The sequence below is a fragment of the Benincasa hispida genome, chromosome 10 (assembly GCF_009727055.1).
Source record: "Benincasa hispida cultivar B227 chromosome 10, ASM972705v1, whole genome shotgun sequence".
Lineage (NCBI taxonomy): Eukaryota > Viridiplantae > Streptophyta > Magnoliopsida > Cucurbitales > Cucurbitaceae > Benincasa > Benincasa hispida.
This window is the reverse complement of record NC_052358.1, coordinates 32,899,507-32,919,851: the sequence shown is the minus strand read 5'-3', so window position 1 is coordinate 32,919,851 and position 20,345 is coordinate 32,899,507. Positions and strand designations below refer to the sequence as shown.

General features: G+C 28.8%; 2 protein-coding genes and 1 long non-coding RNA gene across 3 annotated transcripts; 2 read left to right on the top strand and 1 right to left on the bottom strand.

Moving 5' to 3' along the window:
- Positions 1-285: 285 nt before the first annotated feature.
- On the top strand, positions 286-2,687 carry LOC120088738. Its single transcript, XR_005485016.1, has 3 exons — positions 286-501; positions 597-717; positions 2,353-2,687. It is a non-coding gene; the product is annotated as an uncharacterized LOC120088738 (long non-coding RNA).
- Positions 2,688-7,165: 4,478 nt separating this feature from the next.
- Positions 7,166-7,867, bottom strand: LOC120088025 (LOB domain-containing protein 2). Its single transcript, XM_039045050.1, has one exon. The coding sequence runs from the start codon at positions 7,865-7,867 to the stop codon at positions 7,166-7,168; it is 702 nt and encodes a 233-aa protein (XP_038900978.1).
- Positions 7,868-13,407: 5,540 nt separating this feature from the next.
- LOC120088498 (rac-like GTP-binding protein RAC2) lies at positions 13,408-15,489 on the top strand. The gene is made up of 7 exons (XM_039045846.1): positions 13,408-13,893; positions 13,989-14,076; positions 14,344-14,453; positions 14,544-14,607; positions 14,714-14,778; positions 14,869-14,934; positions 15,205-15,489. The coding sequence occupies exons 1-7, from the start codon at positions 13,795-13,797 to the stop codon at positions 15,301-15,303; spliced, it is 591 nt and encodes a 196-aa protein (XP_038901774.1). The 5' UTR covers positions 13,408-13,794; the 3' UTR covers positions 15,304-15,489.
- Positions 15,490-20,345: the final 4,856 nt, after the last annotated feature.

Here is a 20,345-nt window from a genome sequence, read left to right as displayed (position 1 = left end):
AGAGAGTCTTCAACTGGTAAGTTTACTCGTTCTCTTGTTTATTTATCTCTAAGCATGCCGGTAATTTAGTAGTTTGATGCATATCTGTATATGTGAGTGTAAATGTGGTAATTCTGTCACAATGCTTTTGGAAAGATCCACTTCCGCTCAGAGGTACTCTTGTATAAGAGTTTCTTCAGCCTTCACATCTCTTTCCGAATTAAGAAGATAACCAGGGGAGGAGTGTGACATCCTTCCTCACTTTTCTCTCAACACCACATAAATTTTAATCCACCACACAAATTTCACTTGACAGTCAAACTAGGGGTTGATCCTCCAAACGTAGATCAAATTGAAACCGATTTTCAGCCCCTTCAAATTTTTTCCATAATCTTCCCATCGCTCCTTTCTCAAACTAGCATCCAAACTATGAAGAAACATAGCCAATGAAGACCAACATGCGGAAGAAGATGGTGCTGCCATAATACCTTTCACATGCAACAAAACTTCAAGCTATTAAAGGTAATTCTCAGACTTTTCTCAATTTGAATTGAAATCCTCTCTCTCTCTCGTTTTCTAAAAATGAAGCTTAACAAATTACTTGTTGGAAATTGGAGGTGATACAAAAGAAGAAGGAGAACACGAGAGGTTTAAAGTGGTTCGGTCAGAGACCTACGTCCACTGCTGAATCTTTTGATTTCTTGAAGAGATTTGCAGCAATCACTCAAAAACAGAGAAGTTCTCACTAATCTCTTGCCTTTAGAATCAATTTATGTTCCTTTATATATTAGGAACTTACAAGAGAAGTTAAGAGAGATGTTGATTTCACAATTTTACGGTTTTTACCTAATACAAACTCTCGTGCGAGTTCGGGTGGTTTTCTTCTTGATATTGCTTGGAAAGGCTCGAGAGTGCTTGAAATGGTTCTATAGTGCTTAAATATGCTTGACACCCATAAAAATGTATTTTTCTTCTTTCTAATTAGAATATGAAAGGTGCATTGTTTGGTTTTGTACAATGTGAAACTTCTCTTTCTTTAACATATTATGTCGTTTTCTTCCTAAATTCTTGAAAAATTTTATGGGATATGAAACTGGTTTAGATTTATGTGTAGACTTTGATGGCTTTTGTGAAATTTGTTCTTTCCCCCAACTTTCTTTAAGAAGTGGTTCTGATCGTGCTTTTTTTTTTTTGGGGGGGGGGGGGGGGGTTGGTTCCTTGGAAATGAGATGATTGGAATGTTGATTTGGGTTGTAGAATTTGGATTTGAAGTTGGGAAGGATATTGCACGTTGTTAAGTTTTTTGAAGAATTTAGACAAGGCTTGGTTTGTGAGAGAAGTTATGTAGATTCTGTTTGTGAGGTGTTTCAGTAACCTTAAAGAAAATATTAGACAATACTAGACAATGTTTTGAAACTCTTCTATCATTTTATTTAATACTTTAAAGAAAAAAAAAGATTAAACCTTCAAACATTATTTTTTCATCTACATTTTAAAGTAGTTTTTGTGCAATTTGAGATCAAAACTCGTAGTGATGTTGAGCATATTGGGGAATGATAAAATGAAAAAATGGATAAGAGTTTGATTTTTGTTCCAGATTCTAAAACTTATAGAAAATAGCTTAATGCTTGTGGCTTGTGTCTATGGAATGGGATTAACAAATTGAATTATCGAAATTGGATTGAACATAATGTGATTAAATTGTATCTTGAGTTTGTAGTGGGTACAATGCAATTTTTTTGGAGTGCTTATGCTAATAAAATATGGGATTTAGATCGATGTCTCTAAGATCACTTTCAAAGATGAAAGAAGAAATCGAAATAACACAATTAGAGACTTCTAAGAATTCTAAAATGGAATCTACCGATACAATATTATAAAAGTTGAATGATAATAAGCTATCCCACTTACGGATGGAGTTTTATGAAACAGACTGGGTTAGCTTGAGATACATTATGGAGTTTGGTTCGAAACCCTCTCCTAAGAATTTACTCATTTCTTCTCGGTTTCTTCACAAGGAGCTTATTCCAATTTGGATTGCTAGTAGAGCTATTAAACTTGAGAATCTTCCTTATGGCCTTTACGTGAAACCTGCTGTTTTGAATGTTTTTATCTTTTACCTTCCTCTTTCGTTTTTGTTTCTCCTTATATATGCTTTGATTTTGTTGAATTGGTTGTGGGTTAGATCTGAATTGTCGAATTTATGAGGATTTTTTGACCGAGGAATTTACAATCTGGTAATTGATGTAATTTTTCTGTTTCTGGCATGGAAGGTAAAAAAGAAAATGAAATATTTTGTGTCAATGAATTTCAAACAAACATAGCCCACGTGTTGTACTAAACTTCTTCTCTCCCTAACTTTACCTTTTACAGAACATTAAAGGCAAAGAAGCAACATGCAAATCTTTACTTCATGAGAAAGAAAGAAATTGAAGAACGAGAGAGAGCAAGGGAAAAAGAAGATGATCACAAGCAAGGTTTAAGTGGTTCAGCAACTTGTGCTTACATCTATTGTGGAAAATTGGTAGCTTCTCCGTTTCATTCAATGATTCAAAATGAATCTTCACAGATCAATCATACAGTACAAGAGTCTCTCAAAGCAAGCTATTTAAAGGACCTTCTTTTATATAAGTCTTCTGTCTCAACAACTATTTATTTCTCTATTTGTTGATTGTTGGAATGCCTTGAATCTATTTGTTGGTGCTTTGAACAACCAAGTACGGGGTCTCGCTGACCGGTCAGCGAGTCAGGTCCAGAGACGGCGTGCCTTGATGGAGGTTTGGGGGCAACACCCCCGAAACCGATTCAGAATTCGTATTCAACATATTTATTTATTTGTAGTTATTTACGATTATGACCCTAGGGTTTAGAGTAGTGTACTATATAAACTCTCTAACCCTAAAGGCATCGTTTATGATGTAATTTTCTGAAAATATTCTCTATAATATTGTTCTCTTTCTGTCCGTGAATGTAGCTAACACACTGTTAGTGAACCACGTATATCTATGTGTCGATCTTCTCTATCTCTACGTTCCTTTTGTGTTCTTTAATTGTCGATTTCGTAACATTGATGTGGCTGAATATTCCCTTTTTATTTAAACATCCTAAGTACTTCTGGTGGTTAACTATTTCATGCTACTGCTTGCCTTTTTTCTTTTTTCTTTTTTCTTTTTTGGTTTAATTATTGTTTTTAAGAGTATGAATTTTTCTTGTATTTTTAATTTAAACTTTTAGTTTTGTCAAATTTGTCTCCATGTTTACTTCGTTTGGCTTGTTTGGCTAAAAGTAAAAGCAAGGTAATTAGAACATCATTTTAGTGGATTGAAAGTACCATTGTTTTGTGTTTAATTTAAATTGACATTGGACTTGTATGAGTGAGAACATCAAATGTATTAGATCAATAGCCAAATGTTCTTTTTTTATTTATAGATTTATGTTAAGGCGTTGATGAGATTTATTAGGGAGGCCTATTTTGTGGGTGTATTGGTAGATTGTTTTAGGACTAATTTTCAATGTTCAGAGCTAGGTTTTCTTTTGATACTTGATTTTGTCTTGAATATTTAGGAGTTTAAGTGACTGAGTTTGCGTTTTTGTGTTTTCTCTATAGATTTTGAGTGTGCAAGTGTTAGATTTTAGACAATTTACCAATAATTTTAGGGTCAACATTTTAGTTTGATTTTGAAGATAGTCTACTTATTCAAGTTCATGATCTACTTGAATGAAATTATCCCATGTACATTTATATAGCCTTGTGTTATTCTCTGATTGCATGGATGAAACTATTGCAGTAGAGTCCAAAAAGGAGAAAATAAAAACTTAGAAACATGCCCACATTGTCATGTTTCATTAAGAAAAAGACCAGTTCAGGCTCCTTCAGTAATAAGAATTGCACTATGGGCAAAGGCAAATAGGAAAAAGGATGGTAATCTCGGTGAGGGTCCAAACTTAATTGGAGTATTAAACTTAATTTAGTATTGCCTTCTACTTGTTGTTTCGATACATTTTTGTTGTTTTTTTTCTCCCTTGTAAATGTATAATGTGAATGTCATTTTATGGACTTGCCGATCAAACATAAAGTTGCAATCGATAGAACAGTTGCTAGTCGTAGAAACATTATTTTGAATACATTTGTCTATAAAACATGATTCATTTTTATGAAGGCCAAACTAAAAAATGACACATATTGAAGATGCAATCAATATAACAGTTGCATGGCCTTTTGAGAAGATTTTAATTAGTACGTATATCTATCAATTATTTTATTTCTTTATTTTAATAAATTTACTTAAACTTTTTATAACTTAGTTTTTTTTTTTTTTTTATGTTGATGGAGGACTATCAATGCATGCAATATCTTGACCATAAACACAATTAAGTTGAAGTTATTTTGGATTTTTGATATGGATATATTTTGTAATTTATGAAGTTAATGTTTTGTTTATCTCAAAGTATAGTACTCATTACTACATTTTTTTTTATTGGGTCATATGAGTCTTGTATTGAATACTTATTTCGATATATACATTTTGATTATATTTATTTTGCGAATTATATATATATATATATAATTTTATTTGACTTCTAATGTATAATAATGTATGAAACACAACAATAGCATCATAAACATATTCAAGAAACTATAAAATACCCAATAATAGGATTATTAAAGCTCTAAAAAGTTTATAAATGCTATGAATATAGAAAAGGTTTTGACAATAAAGCCTATTATAGCTTTCATTAAATACATAGTAGCTAAAAAAAATTGCTATAATAGACAAAGGACAACCACATATTTTCACTATAAAAGTGCTTTCATAGCTTTCTCAAAAATGCTATCTTACATTTATAAAAATCAAATTTACTATTTGATGCTTGTATCATAGCATTTACAAAATGCTATAAAAAATCAAGCATTTCATAGCATTTAACAGCTGCTATAAAAGGAAACTTTTTATAGCAAGTAACAAAACGTTATAAAATGTTGAACCTTTCTATAACGTTTAAAAAAGGCTATAAATTAATAATTTTAATAGCGTGGTTGTCATAACTTTGCATAAAATGCTATAACAGACTTGTTATAGCATTTTTTCATAGCTATGATAGGCCTTTTTTCCTGTAGTGTGCAGGCCCAAAATTGAAGCTTGGGAAGTCTGATCCACGAAGAATGAGGATAGGAGAAATGCTAGGTGGAGAGATGACCATATCGAAAGCTTGAATGAGAGACATGTGCAGCAAGAAATCTTCACCTCTTCTGTTGTGTAGAATGAGTTGATCGAAATTGAATGAAAATCAATTTTGGTAAAATCTCTCTCTTAGATGAGTTTGAACTTTTCTCTTTACTCTCTCTAATCCTCTCGAGTTTTGATGAAATTTGCAGATATATCAAGGATTGTTCAAACATGTATCACAAAGAAGAATAAGAAGAAGAAGTTGAACACAAGGATGTACGTGGTCTGGCTTAAAATGCCTACATCTATAGGAAGGAGTAATTTCAATTATCAAGAGCTACAAGAAGATGAGTTGCCTTTCTTACAGATTTTCTTTTTTGTGTTTTCTTGTTATTCAACAGTTTACAACTTATGTATATATAGACAATGAGCTGTAATAGTGTGTTTGAAAATTTTGTTTTAAGAGAGGTTATAGCCATTGAGATCAATTTCTTCATAGGAACTTTTCAAAATCCTGTCTCTCGCCATTCTCGAGATCGTTTGGGATGAGATAACTCTCATACTTTTACTTTCAATATTTTACTCTTTTTGTTGAACATCTTTATAGGTCCAAAATTATCAATAACAATTGTGATTGAGGTTTGAATAGTAGGTTACGATTTATTCAAGTTGATTGGTTCCTTTAATTAAACCAAGTTTGGTAACTCCTTCTTTCCCTCAATGTGATTTTGGACTTAAAAAGAATCAAACCCAGCTTGAGTATTTTCTAGCTCAAACTCTAGCCATCCTCGAGAAAGTTTAAGAATTAATGATTTTAAATCTTTGTTATCCGAAATCTGAAAAATGATTTCAAATTGTTTTACTTAGTTTGAAATGAAAAGATTCAAAATAAACGTATTAACTTTTTTTTTTTTAGAATAGGAATGTATTTAAAATTTTGTATTTTGATGTAAAATTAATTAAAGAACAGTTCAAAAGTTACTAATATAGTTTTTAATTATGATTTGTTAATAAAAAAAAATAGAATAGGACAAGGTTAAATAAGTTTTTTTTCCCCTAAATCTTATGAAATCTTAAAAAATTCTACTATTTTTTTCAGATTTTTTTAAATGTAAAATCAAGATTTGAAATCACTTTCAAATTATATTAGATTTCAAATCATTTTCTTTTTTTTGGAATTTATTGAAAATCCGTTATGATTTAACGCTCCCTTTAATAGCTACTATTTAAGACATCACTATTTTCATAAATGATTTTATAGTTAAACTTAGGAATATATCAAATATAATATTGTCCAAGATTATCACATAGTTTAATAAGTTGGATATTTTAACTTCCCAACCCTAAACTATTTTCATCTAAAAAGGACCCTAGTTTCCTAGTACTAAAATCTTAACAGAATGATATTAAACTAATTAGGAAGTAATGGCAGATCCAGGATTTTATGTAAAGGGGAAGAGGGACAGAAATTCATATAAATATAATTTTAGATAGATCAATATAATATTCAAATCATATAATGTCGTCAAAACGACTGACATAGTGGCAGATCCAGAATTTCATGCTAGGGGCATAACTCTATATAAGGTTACAATTTTAGCTTATTAACGTCTAAATTTATGTCACATATAGTTAATGATAAAAAATATATACAAGATCACTGACATCTCGGTTTGAGTGTCCAAATATGCTAGGGGCACGTTTTATTATATATTCAATATATCTAAATATTTTTATATTTAATAAAAAGCAATGTATATATATGTAAGTAGACACCACTTGGCACCTTCATAAATCCGCCTCTATGAGAAAGCGACCTTAAATTCCATATCATTTAAGTATATGTATGATAATTAAAGCTAACCAAGTATAGTTTTTTAAATTACCACACACATGAGATGATATCTAAAAACCACACCAAAAAAAAAAAAAATGTTTATATCAATTAAATAACAAGATTCAAAAGTTGAGTTGATCATCATTAAAAATGCAAATCAACAATTAGAGATCAAAGTTGGCTAAAAACAATGGTGAAAAGTTGGATGCTGCTGCTGTTGTTGCTGTTGAAGTGGCACAACAATGCTTGAACTAATCTCTTTATCTTGCTGCAGTCTCATCAATTTCTCAGGGCTTTGTAAATTATAAGTTGAAGAATTACTATAAGGACTTGAATCAATAATAGCACTTACATAGTTATCATGAAGGTAACTAAACAAATGGTTGCTATTAACTCCTCCATTGATAATCCCCATAATCCCATTCCCATTATTAATCAAATTTTCACTTGCATTATTATTGATATTCTTGTTGTTATTATTATTATTCCACCCTCCCAAACAAGGCATTATTGGTTTATAACCCAATTCCACTTGCCCTCCATTCATAATGCTTTGATTTTGAGTCAATAATTTACACACTTTTAGCTCTTCCAAAACCCTTTTGTATTCACCATAGGGCCCTAAAACGGGGTCGTTTTGCCTACAAACAGCTTCCCAAACCAAAGAATCCACAGCCTTTCTCTTGTCTTCTTCTCTTACATTTTTCACCATTTTGGTCACATTGCTCACTCCAAACACCTTGTGAACGGCTTGGAATTCCCTGTTCCGATTTGCGGGAAAGTACGGTGCTAGCGGGCACGTCTCGTGGCATTTCTTTCTTTGGTGTTTGCAGGCTGCACAAGCGGGTGTAACCTGCAAAACTCCGTTATTGTGCCTTTGCATCTTTAAGAGAATGAGAGAAAAATGAGAGTTTTGTATTTAGGTTGGTGAAAGAAACCTATGAATGTGCATGGAAAAAAGAATTAATGCATGGAGAGGAGGATTAATGAATTTATATTAGAAAGGGTTTGGAGTGTTCTTACAAGTTCTTTTTTCCCTTGATATATATGTCAAGTTGTTAATGGTTAATGGAAATTAAAAGGGAGTGTATGATTTTAATAATGAATAAAACAAGATAAGAAGGACAACCAATTGGTTTGTAAATGAAAAGATGCATGGCTATTGCTAGTTTATGATGGTGAAAAAACCAATGTCATTTTTTAAATAAAAAAATATTTAAATTAGGGTTTAGGTAGCTCATTGGAAGGATAAGAGTACTATCTTCATCTATATCATGTGGAATTAAATATAAAATATGTATCGTTGATAATGTGGTACGTATTTATCATGGGATTAAAGAAAGCTCAAATTCATTTGTCATATTTAAGAATAATATGATACAAAATTACTTATTGGAACTATAATTTTAGTAAATTTGACATTGTTATATTTGAAACATAATAAAGTAATGTTAAACTTTTTTCTTTCCAAATAAAGTTTGAAGCTACCGACATCATTATTGCCAACAAAGCATAGTTCAACAGTAATTGACATAGGTAGACTCCTTCTTTCTTAAGGTCAAATGTTCAAATCCCTCATACCAAAAAGACAACATTATAGACAACATATGCATGATAGTTTGAAACCAAATTGAATTTGGTCGGGGTTTCAAAATTTGGATTTGGCACTTGAGAGTCTGATATTCTTGTGCAAACCAATCGTACTTAATTTTGTAGTTGCTTTGATTGAGCCACAAAAAAAAAAGATGCACTTTGTTAGATAAATAACGACCTATCAATTGATAATATAATGCAAGTATTAAATAAGGAGGATTCCGAAGGCAACTTAGCTATGAATGATGAAATACACCCTATTAATCTTTTTTTATCACCTTTTCCTTTACTAGCAAACCCATCTTTGAGTTTTCTTCTCTTCCATTCATTACAAAGTTGAAAGCATTTCTTAACTATTGAGGTAGGCTATGATCACATGATTAATTTTAACCTTTTTTCTTGAGTATTTGAAAAGAAAAAAAAAATTAGGTCGGACCAAGTAGATATAATTTATTGCTTTTACACATGGCAGCCACAAATAGATATTTAAAAATGAACCTATATATATAAACTTGGAATCAAGGACATGACTATAATTGCAGAATGATATACCAATTTAAAAACGCCCCATATTAAGATCTTATTTGGTAATTATTTAAATCCTGTTTGATAATTATTTAAGTTTTTTTAAAAAAAAAAAAATTTAAGCATATTTCATGTATATTTCTTAGAATGATTTACATCTTTCTCAATTACAATAGTTGAATTTTTAATTAAATTCTAAAAAAAAAAACAATTTTTTGAAAGCTACTTTTCTTAGTTCTCAAAATTTAGCTTAGTCTTTTAAATTATTAGTGAAAAGTAGATAACAAATGAAGAAATTTAGAGGTGGAAGTAGTGTTCATAGATGTAATTTTCAAAAACAAAAACAAAGAACAAAATGGTTACCAAACGTGGCTTTGGTTTTTTGTTTCTGTTTTTTAAAATTAAATCTATAAATACTACTACCACCTCCAAGTTTCTTTCTTTGTTATCCACTTTTTACCAATAGTTTAAAAGACTAAGATAAATTTTGAAAATTAAAAAAAAAAAAAGTAGCTTTTGTATTTTTAGAATTTGATTAAGGATTCAACAACTGTATTTAAGAAAAATGAAAATCATTTAGAAAATCAACATTAATTTTTAAAAACTAAAAATAAAAAATAAAATGGTTATCAAACGGATCCAAATGATCAGAAATAACACTTTCATCATAATATCAAACTCAAATTAAATCACAACCGTTCAATGATTGTGATTCCTCTTTGGATTGATTCCCTCCCCCAAAAGCAGTGCTAAATGATTATCCACTTCTCAAATTTGATTGGTTTCAATCAAAAGAATTGCACAATAAAAATGATGGCATCAGCTGTAAATGTATGTCTCACAAAAGTTGCTTTAATAAAAATTCAAATTGGACCCAATTAACAAACTTTGTTGAATATTAATTAATGATTCTTTTCATATATATCGAACTCTCCACCAACACCCACCCCATCAACCCTACTCTCATTTCACATTAATTACCTATGATTTCCCTACAAATGATCATGGATCTAGATAAAAGATTGTTAATTAATTTTCATGTGATCTACATCTTCAATTTAGTTTGACATCGTTGTCACATTTAAGAATGTGTTTAAATTAAACACAATTGATCCCTGTTTCATCTTATATATGAAACGAATGGATATTTAGTTGATATTAGATGACTAATTAATCACTATATAGTTTAAACACCAATTTTATAAAGATCATTCATATTTTAAATGCTAGTGACTATTGGTCAATCCATGGCACTTTGAGTTTTGATCGTTTAATAAATATTTTTTTAAAAAAAATTGTATATTCATGTAAAATTATATTAGTGGGGGAAGGTTTCATCTTTAAGGTATAATTTTTTTAGAAATATTTAATTAATTTCACTATATATTTTCTTTTTTAAATAAAATTTTGATTGTGATTTCACTATATATATTATAATTTTGATTGTGCACACTTTTTTAAAAGGCAAAGAAAGAAAAATTATATTAAAAAATTCAATAAACTTTAATAAAAAAAAAATACATAAGCTAATGAGAAAATCTTTATAAAAATGTGGCTAGAATTTTGAAATTATTCGTGAAAAGCAAAGGATAAAAAAGGAAAAGGTAAAGAAATTTAAGTTTTAAAATTTGAAAACAATAACCAAATTGTTAGTTTTCAAAGGTTTTTTAATTTTATTTTTTGAAACATTAGTTTCCAAACTTTCAAAATTCAATTTACACATACTTTTTTGTTATTAAAAATAATTTATATATATATATATTGGATATGCTTACTGCTTTCTACCGTTAATTCAAAGAAATTTAGAATCTTAGTTAAACTTCCTTTAATTTTGAACAAACTAAAATCATATTCCTTTTCTGAATTAACGGATAAAGTAAATGAAAAGAGAAAAAAAAACAAGCAAACAATTTTATATGAACTTTTAAGCTAATCGCAATGAATAACATTTTTAGGGATAAAAAATAAGACCTATAAACACTACTTTCTTCTCCAAATTTCTTGTTTTATTATCTATTTTTTTACCAATAATTTAAAAAATCAAGCCAAATTTTGATAACTAAAAAAGAGTATGCTTTCAAAAAGTTGTTTTTATTTTTTGGATTTGGCTAAGAATTCAATCATTACACTTAAGAAAGATGTAAATCATTGTAATAAATGTGAATGAAATAGACTTAATTTTAAAAAAAAAACAAAAACAAAAATTTAAATAATTACCAAATGGGGTCTAAATTTGTAATAATATTTAAAAATTATTGCAAATATAACAAAGTCTATCACCGATAGATTTCTATTGCTGATAGACTCTTACTAGCCATGTCTATCACTAATAGACTCCTACCAGCGATATGGTCTATCATTAATAGACTTCTACGAACGATAGGGTCTACCACTGATAGACTATCTAAATTTTGCTATATTTGTAATTTTTTTTTACATTATCTTGTATATGCTAATACTTCAGACTTGATTGTTATATTTGCAACTGTCCCACCTCTAATTATGATTAAATCTAGTTATAAATGTAGCAATCAGACTCAAAGTATTAGCAAATATATAACACAATACAAAAGAATTTGCAGAAATAGCAAAATATATATAGATGCAATTCTTGAATCTTATCAGTAATAGACTCTATCGCTGATAATAGACTATATCGCTAATTAGAGTCTATCAATGATAGAATCTCACGGATAGATTTTACTATATTTACAACTCTTTAAAAAGATTGCTATACATTTAATTATTAGCCATAAAAAAAAAAAACTGTCTATTGCAGTTTCCTTAATATTATTATATCATAATCAAATGGACTATACTCCTGTATATATTTAAATCACAATTAATAGAAACCCAGCTGCCCGACAAATAAAATCTCACATAAGAGTACAATATGGCCTTAGAATAAATTGATTAAAATACCATCTTTAGCCATGTACTTTGTATTTTCACTCTATTTTGTCCTTGTACGATTAATAATCTAAATTAGAGTTTATTTGAATTGAATAGGAAAAAATGTTTTTTTATAATGTCATTTCATTTAGATATTTTTTATAAGAACTATTTAAAATAAAGCACTCGTATGTATAGTTATATTTTCTTAAAAGTATTTTTATACACACATTTGTTTGGTTTGCTATATACTAAAAATATTTTTATTCATGTCAAGTTTCTATAAATGACGATTATTAAACACTTTAAATCGATAATTTCAAATTTATATTTCAAAATGCTTTCCTTAGCCGAGGCTTTTAGCATGTGATCGATCTAATTCATTATTAGAGTAAGGCATTAAGACTTAGTTGTTGGAGATAATCGATGTAGTTGATCGACGAAGTTGCTAGCTAGAGCTGGACGTTGAAGTTGGTTACCAAAGGTCGTCGTTGGTCAATAGAGTTGATCGTTGAAGGTGATTGCACAAAGATGATCGCCTAGTCTCCATAGTAGGTCACTTGTGGTGATTGTTAGAAGTGGTCATTGGAGTTGGCCGTCAATGGTAGTCATTGGATGTAGTCAAGTTGGTCACTCATGAAGATCACCGAAGGTGGTTGATAGAGTTTGTCGGAGTTAGTCGTCAAAGTTAATCGTCTATGGTGGCAGTTAAAGTTTGTTAAGGTGGCCAACCGAGGGCGATTGTAGCCTGTGACAACTATGGTGGAAGTGAGATAGAGGACTAGAGAGGATATTTTTGTAATTTTATGTATGATACAAATTAGGGAGATATTAACCATTAAATACTCAATGGTAATAATGTAACATTTTGAAACCTAGAAATTAAAGTCAAAATTTGGAAGGAAAAATGTAACATTTTGAAATCCAGATCCAAATTAAAATTATACTATAAACCTAATAACAAAAAGATATTTTTTTCTCAAAAAATTATTTTGAAACGTTTATCTTGAGAAGTCCAACCACATTTTCTAAACTGTAACCAACACATGAACACAATATATGATAACTCTACTATATAACTCTACTTTGAACTTGTAACCAACCATTACTAAAAGCATTCAAATTTCAAATTTGTTATTAGAATTATATAGCTACAATATTAAATAAGTTTTTTTTTTTTTGACATATCTTATATTTAAATAGAGTTTTTACAAATAAAATAAAATAAACCGTTGTCAACTTAAGAATAGTTAAAATTGATTTAAACATTATATCCTCGATAACCAAAAATTCATTGCTGAAAATCCTAATAAAAAAAGAGATAAAAGATAAATACGTAGGTTTTGTGTGATTAAGGAAATACATTGCGGTCTTAATTCTCATCATATTAATCTCTCCCTTGTCTAACACTTAACCAACTAACACCATCACCCAACGCCCTCAATTCGGCTGTATTCCTTTTTGGGTTTTTGGCCGTCCGCTTAAAGAAACAGAAAGCTTTTGGTGGCAATCAATGGTAAAGCCCTAAAAAAACACACACCCACAACCCAAAAGTGGAACCCAGATTCGAAGTTTGTTCAGATTATTAAATGCCCTTCTTCACCCCCTCCATTTCTATTCAAATTTCAAACCCAAATTCCCACTTCTTCTTCTTCTTCTTCAACCTTTTTCTATCTGCCTCTACTCTCAATGGAGACTGAGAAACGAAATTCAGAGAAGTGGGTAATTTTCTGAGCTGAGAGATTGTTGCAGTTGTAATTAGTGAAGGCGTAAAGACAATACTCAAAAGGGGTTTTCGAAATGAGTACGGCTCGATTCATCAAGTGTGTTACTGTTGGAGATGGGGCTGTGGGGAAGACTTGCATGCTCATCTCCTACACTAGCAACACTTTCCCAACTGTAAGTTTCACCTCTCGTTTATCTTCTCCATTCTTAGTGTCATATGGAAGCTTATAGCTGATTTGCCCTCTTTCATTTGCTGGGAATTATTGTAGGACTATGTGCCGACAGTTTTTGATAATTTCAGTGCTAATGTGGTGGTGGATGGTAGCACCGTCAACTTGGGGCTTTGGGACACTGCTGGTCAGAAACTTTACTTTGTATCCACTTTTGAATTTGGGTTTCTGTTTGTGAGGATTGTGTTTGACTTAGCATTGGCGATTTGGGAACAAGTACTGATACAGTTAAATTTATTGTAACCCATTAGCTTAAGTTTTGAGTTCAGGGGTGATTTAATGAACTTCAGTTAATGGAAATTTAGGTTGATTGGTTAATGAGTAAAATGAGTGAAGTCATGTTTAAACCAAGAAAATGAAGCCCTTCATTTTTGGGGTTATTTGGTAAATGCAGGACAGGAAGATTACAATAGGCTGAGACCTTTGAGTTATAGAGGTGCAGATGTGTTTCTGTTGGCCTTTTCTCTAATCAGCAAAGCTAGCTATGAAAATATCTCCAAGAAGGTTGTTTATCATTTGCTCTTGTTTAAGTAATCAAGTATAGTTTCTTGCTATTAGAATTACAGGCTTCTTATTTGATATCTCAATTCACAGTGGATCCCTGAGTTGCGGCATTATGCCCCGACTGTGCCGATTGTTCTTGTCGGAACCAAACTTGGTAATGAGAATTATGTTGAACTTCAAACACATCATGGAGAAAAGAGAAAATTTGATAGAAGAAATTGATGGGTCATTCGATATATAAATTAGTTCTTTGTTTGCAGATTTAAGGGACGACAAGCAATTTCTGACTAGCCATCCCGGTGCTGTACCGATCACAACAGCGCAGGTACTGCTTTTAAAATGAACCACATCTAGTAGTTGTTTTCAAGTTCATGAATCTGATGGGGAGAAAGTTCTTGATGGCCTTATTTGACAGGGTGAAGAGCTGAAGAAATCAATTGGAGCTGCTGTTTACATAGAGTGCAGCTCCAAAACTCAGCAGGTAATTCAAACCAAATATATCTTACAAAAAAGAGCAATGAAAAAAAAATCTTTGATCTTGAAGATGTGTCATTTAACAATCATCTGATGGTGTACACACAAGTAAATGATATAATATCTAGGCTTCAGTTCAACTTTAAGATTTAGGCTCTGCAAGTAACCAAAACAGAGTTGGCTGATGCTATGCTACTAACTCAAATCAAGTTGTGGAAAGTTTAACCGTGTCCTGAACCCCATCCTAACAGTTTTGATCAACTGATCTAATTTGCAGAATGTCAAGGCTGTGTTTGATGCTGCCATCAAGGTTGTTCTACAGCCACCGAAACTGAAGAGAAAGCGACGAAAGGCCAGAACATGTGTGTTTCTTTGAGTTGGATTTCATGTCATGCTGTTTTCTCTTGAGGCAAACTTGGCCTCCTCTTCCAAATACTGATGCTCATTGTGCTTGCTTTTTATATTAATCTTCTTGTTTAATATGAAAGAGCTGATGTTTTTATGCTTTCAAAGAATATATATATATATATATATACACACACATGAAGTGTTCATTGAGAGAGATTTTTTTTTTACTTCTGGCCATGGGAACAGAGAACCTCTACACTTGAAAACACACTTGTTCCAAGGAAAAATGAAATATGCCATGGATTACGTTAAAAATTTGAAAGTTTATGATTAATTAATCAATATTTGATTTTGGAAATTGTAATAATTTCTCATATTGATGAAGAAAATTATGGGTAGTTTTCAAACTTCAAAAGAAAAGAAAAGAAAGAAAACAAAGGAACATGACAATTGATTCTGAGTAACTAGTAAGGGATAGAAATAAAATATTTTTTTTCTTTTTGGTTAAATTACAAGTTTAATCTTTAGTTTTGTGTTGATTTGATCCTTTTATTTGGTCTTTGAACTTTTAAAAGTATCTAATAAGTTTTTGAACTTTCAATTTTGTGTCTAATATGTTGTATTTAAACCTTAAAAATGTCTTATACATTCATTAACTTTCAATTTAGTGGCTAATAGGTCTTTTACCATATTCAAAATTTGTAATAATCAATTGATCAATTAGATATAAAAGTCTATTTTTTGTCCAATAAGATTTTAAACTTTCAATTTTGAATCTAGTAGATCAATAGTTTTTTTTTTTTAAAAAAAAATGAATAGGTCGAGAGCCTATTAAATATAGAATTGAAAATTTAAAGATCTATAATATTCAAATTTAAAAAGATTTAATAGTATATATATATATAGTTTTTGAAGTTTAAATACTTATTAAATACATAATTGAACGTTTAAAGAGTTATTAGACACTTGAAAATTTAGAGTTGAATTAGAATCACGCATATACTTTAAAATTTAGAGATATAACGTGTTTACTTTTGTCCCTCTTAAAACTTTTGAATTTTAATAATTCAACCAGTTCAATTCAATATTAGTCATATCTATGCTGACGTTTTCTACTTTCAATTTGAAATAAAACTACAAACAAATCTAGAAACGTTTCAACTTAATTGATAAGGATAACAATCTTGGCTGATAATATATATATATAAAAATAAATAAATAAATAAAGATATTAGTGAAACAGTTTTTTTTCTCTCTTGAAGAAAAATATTAGTGAAAAGTTGAATTAAAATTAGCGAGGGGCAACATGGTAGGTAAAATGGGCAGTTACAAGAATAGTTAAAAAAAAAAAAATCATAAATTTACCCATTTAGTTAGGAAATCTGCTTTTTTATATATATATTATATATATATAAAAGCAGATTTTCATTTTTATTATTCCAAATTACCCTTATTAGTATACCAGCATGTATATCGTAGTATATCCGATATACTTTATATTTGGTATATCGACCATATGATATATTTTATCTTTGGTATATCAATTGACTAGTATACCAAAGATAAACTATATAAGATATTTATCAGTCAAGAAGTGTTTGTTCATTTACTATTATTTGTTTGATTTAATATTGTTTTTCTAATACATTGTAATTAATTTATAATGGTTCAATCTGTTATGTTAGTAACTATTTTGAATGAATGTTCATATTGAACGTTACACCTGAAATTGAATTTTGAACATGTGTCAATATGTAATGAATATACTTGAACAAATGTATCTTTAAGAAGTAATAATATACTAATGATATACCAATGTTTTATACTAGAAATAAATTATGGGTTACTGTTGACATAAAGTAATACACCAATAGTATACTTAAAATTTTATTTAGAAGAAATGTTGTTATACTACTGATACGCTAATGATATACTTGGAATTAGTTTTTTTTTTTTTTTCCTTTTTTAAACATTGATATAATGTTGATAAACTAATTTATACTTTAGATGAATTTTGAATAAGTACCTTACTATAATACTAATGCATTAATAATATATATACTTGAAATTGAATTTTGAATGAGTATTGATATATTACTGATACACCAATATAATAAATAAAATAGATTTAGGTCATGAGTGATATACTAAAAATGTATATGAAATGAATTCAATGACTACTGATATATTATTTATACATCAATGTTACAATTTAAATAAAATTTGAATGAGTGTTGATAAATTATTGATACACTAAACACTTAGTATTGCATTTTCAACTTATTATGATACAACATTGAAAGATTAATAATCTACTTGCAATTTATTTTGAATTAGTACTAATATACAATTGAAATACCAATGTGAAATCTTAAATATCATTCTAAATGATGTACTTCATATTTGGTATATCAACAACATCATTGATATTATTTTCTTTCTAAATTAGGTATATCAATCAATTAATATATGACATACAAAATATATGTTATACAATTGATATATCAAATTAAATATAACTCATATATTATTAAAATTATATTAAAAATTTGAAAATAATACATATCCACAATATAATTTATATTTGATATATCACTTGACAAATTAATGCATATAACATACATATATCATCAACATCAAAATTGAACTAATAGAATGAACATAAATCTATATCAACACAAAAAAAAGATAAAAATAAAATTTACCATAATCAAACAAACAACTTTGACCATAACACAATTAAAGTCATGTTATATCACTTGTATAAATGACATTCTTTAAATAAAGTATATCAATAGATTGATATACCAAATATAATGTATATCAATTGATTGATATACCAAAATATAAAGTATATGAGATACACCTATTGATACATATATGAAGGTAAAATTGTAAAAATTAGAAATTCGGGAATCTGTTTAATTATTTTGCTATATTTGTAATTTTAAAAAACCATTGTTATATTTACAAATACCCTTATGTTTTTTTTTATTATCTATTGAAATTTCCTAAAAAATGATAAAGATTAATGTTTATCTATTAAAATAGTGATTTATAAATAAAGAGTAGATGAATGAAAATTCAAATACTAGAATCATAGTCCAACAATTATAAAGCATAAGATTAAATCATTGACATTTAAAATAATAATTTATATTTTTATCCGTTAATTATGTTCATACTGTCTCCATTATTAATTAATTAAACAACATCTTGGCATGCTAACATCGTTTTCATATGCATTTTTATTGCATTGCTTTCTTTTTGTTCATGAATTTTTTTTATTTTATAGTTTGGTAATAAAAATTGATTTAATATACCAAATTGAACCATCGAGAGAAAAAAAAAAAAATAAAGGTTTAAGGTACCAAATAGATTGATGGTCAAAGTTGACCTTGTCCAAATGGAAATAAATCACAATTACAAGTTGCAAGGAATATCCATTCAACTTTAGTCGAGATTTGATTTTTCAAAATAAATATATTAAAATTGAATTAAAAAAAATCGTGTCAAAATTTAAGTATTTTCCAACGGTCGCCGTTCACATTCTTATTGCGCAGACTCGACCCATTCTTTGTAAACCAAATTACGCCATTCAAATGCATTACAATTCCATGGATATTTGGACAACTTTCTGCAATTTATTATTATTTTTTAATAATACGTGTCGATGCGGATGAAGATTCGATATCCTCAAACCTCTTAATAAAGTTGTAGGATCATGCAGATTAATACATGAAATCAGTTGAAATGTTCGTAAGTTAACCTGAATACGAATATATATAATAAAGTTGTAGGGTCATGCAGGTTAATACATGAAATTAGTTGAGGTGTTCGTAAGTTAACCTGAATACGAATATATATACTAAAGTTGTAGGGTCATGTAGGTTAATCCATGAAATTAGTTGAGGTATTCGTAAGTTAACCTGAATACTATATATATANATATTAGATTATTTCAACTATTAATGTTAACCATAAATAGTTGAGAATGGTAATAAATGAAAGGGACAATTGCAAATATAGACATTAAACCCAAAGTATTAGTAGATATAATATAATGTAAAAAAAAATTACAAATATGGTCAAATTTAAATAGTCTATTAGTGATAGACCATATTATTGGTAGGAGTCTATCAGTGATAGACCATATCACTGGTAAGAGTCTATCAATGATAGAAGTCTATCGTTGATAGACTTGTCTATATTTATAATTTTTTTAAAATGATGTTATACATTTGATTATTATTCCTAAAAATACTACTAATTACAATTACCCTAAATGAAAGCTAGTTAAGCAATTAAAACATTTACGCATTGATTTGCATATTTCATTAGTCATGCTAATGTTTGTTACATTAAAAAAAATTATAATTTTTATTTTCAGTTGCTTTTTTCTTTTATATTATGTTTTAGAATTAAATTTAGAAATTTGAATAATTGAAACATATGAAGAAAAATAAGGTCATATATAAGGTTTAGAATTATATAGTTTGGTAAGATTACATTGACGTTAACTCACTCTGATGAAAACATATATATAGAGTTTGCTTATTTCATTACTTCCAGCATTTTCATAGAAAATAAAATACTTTTAACATTTTGATTCTTATATTTGTTGAGCATCCCTATATATACATATATTACAAAATTAATTTATGTCTTCCATGTTAAAACCCAATTTAATGTTAATTCTTTCTCCTGTGCAGCTCATTAAGTGCCTATTTATCCGAGCGATAATAGTTCAATTGACATCTAATATGTGATAGTAATCAAGAGATTTGTAGTTTGAATTTTACCACATTCGACTTTATTGTATTAAGAAAAAGATTTATTTGGTAGACAATCTAAAAATAAAAATTTTAAAATAAGCTTTTCAAAGGTAACGTAGTTGTATTTCATGTTTTAAGATATATGTTTGGTAGCATATAAAAAAATCGAATTTTAATTTAGACAATTATTTTAATATATTTGATATTATATTTATAAACCATAAAACTAACTATAATTAACATATTACATATTAGGTCAAATATAAACTATTATGTGTTAATTTATAAAGAAGTT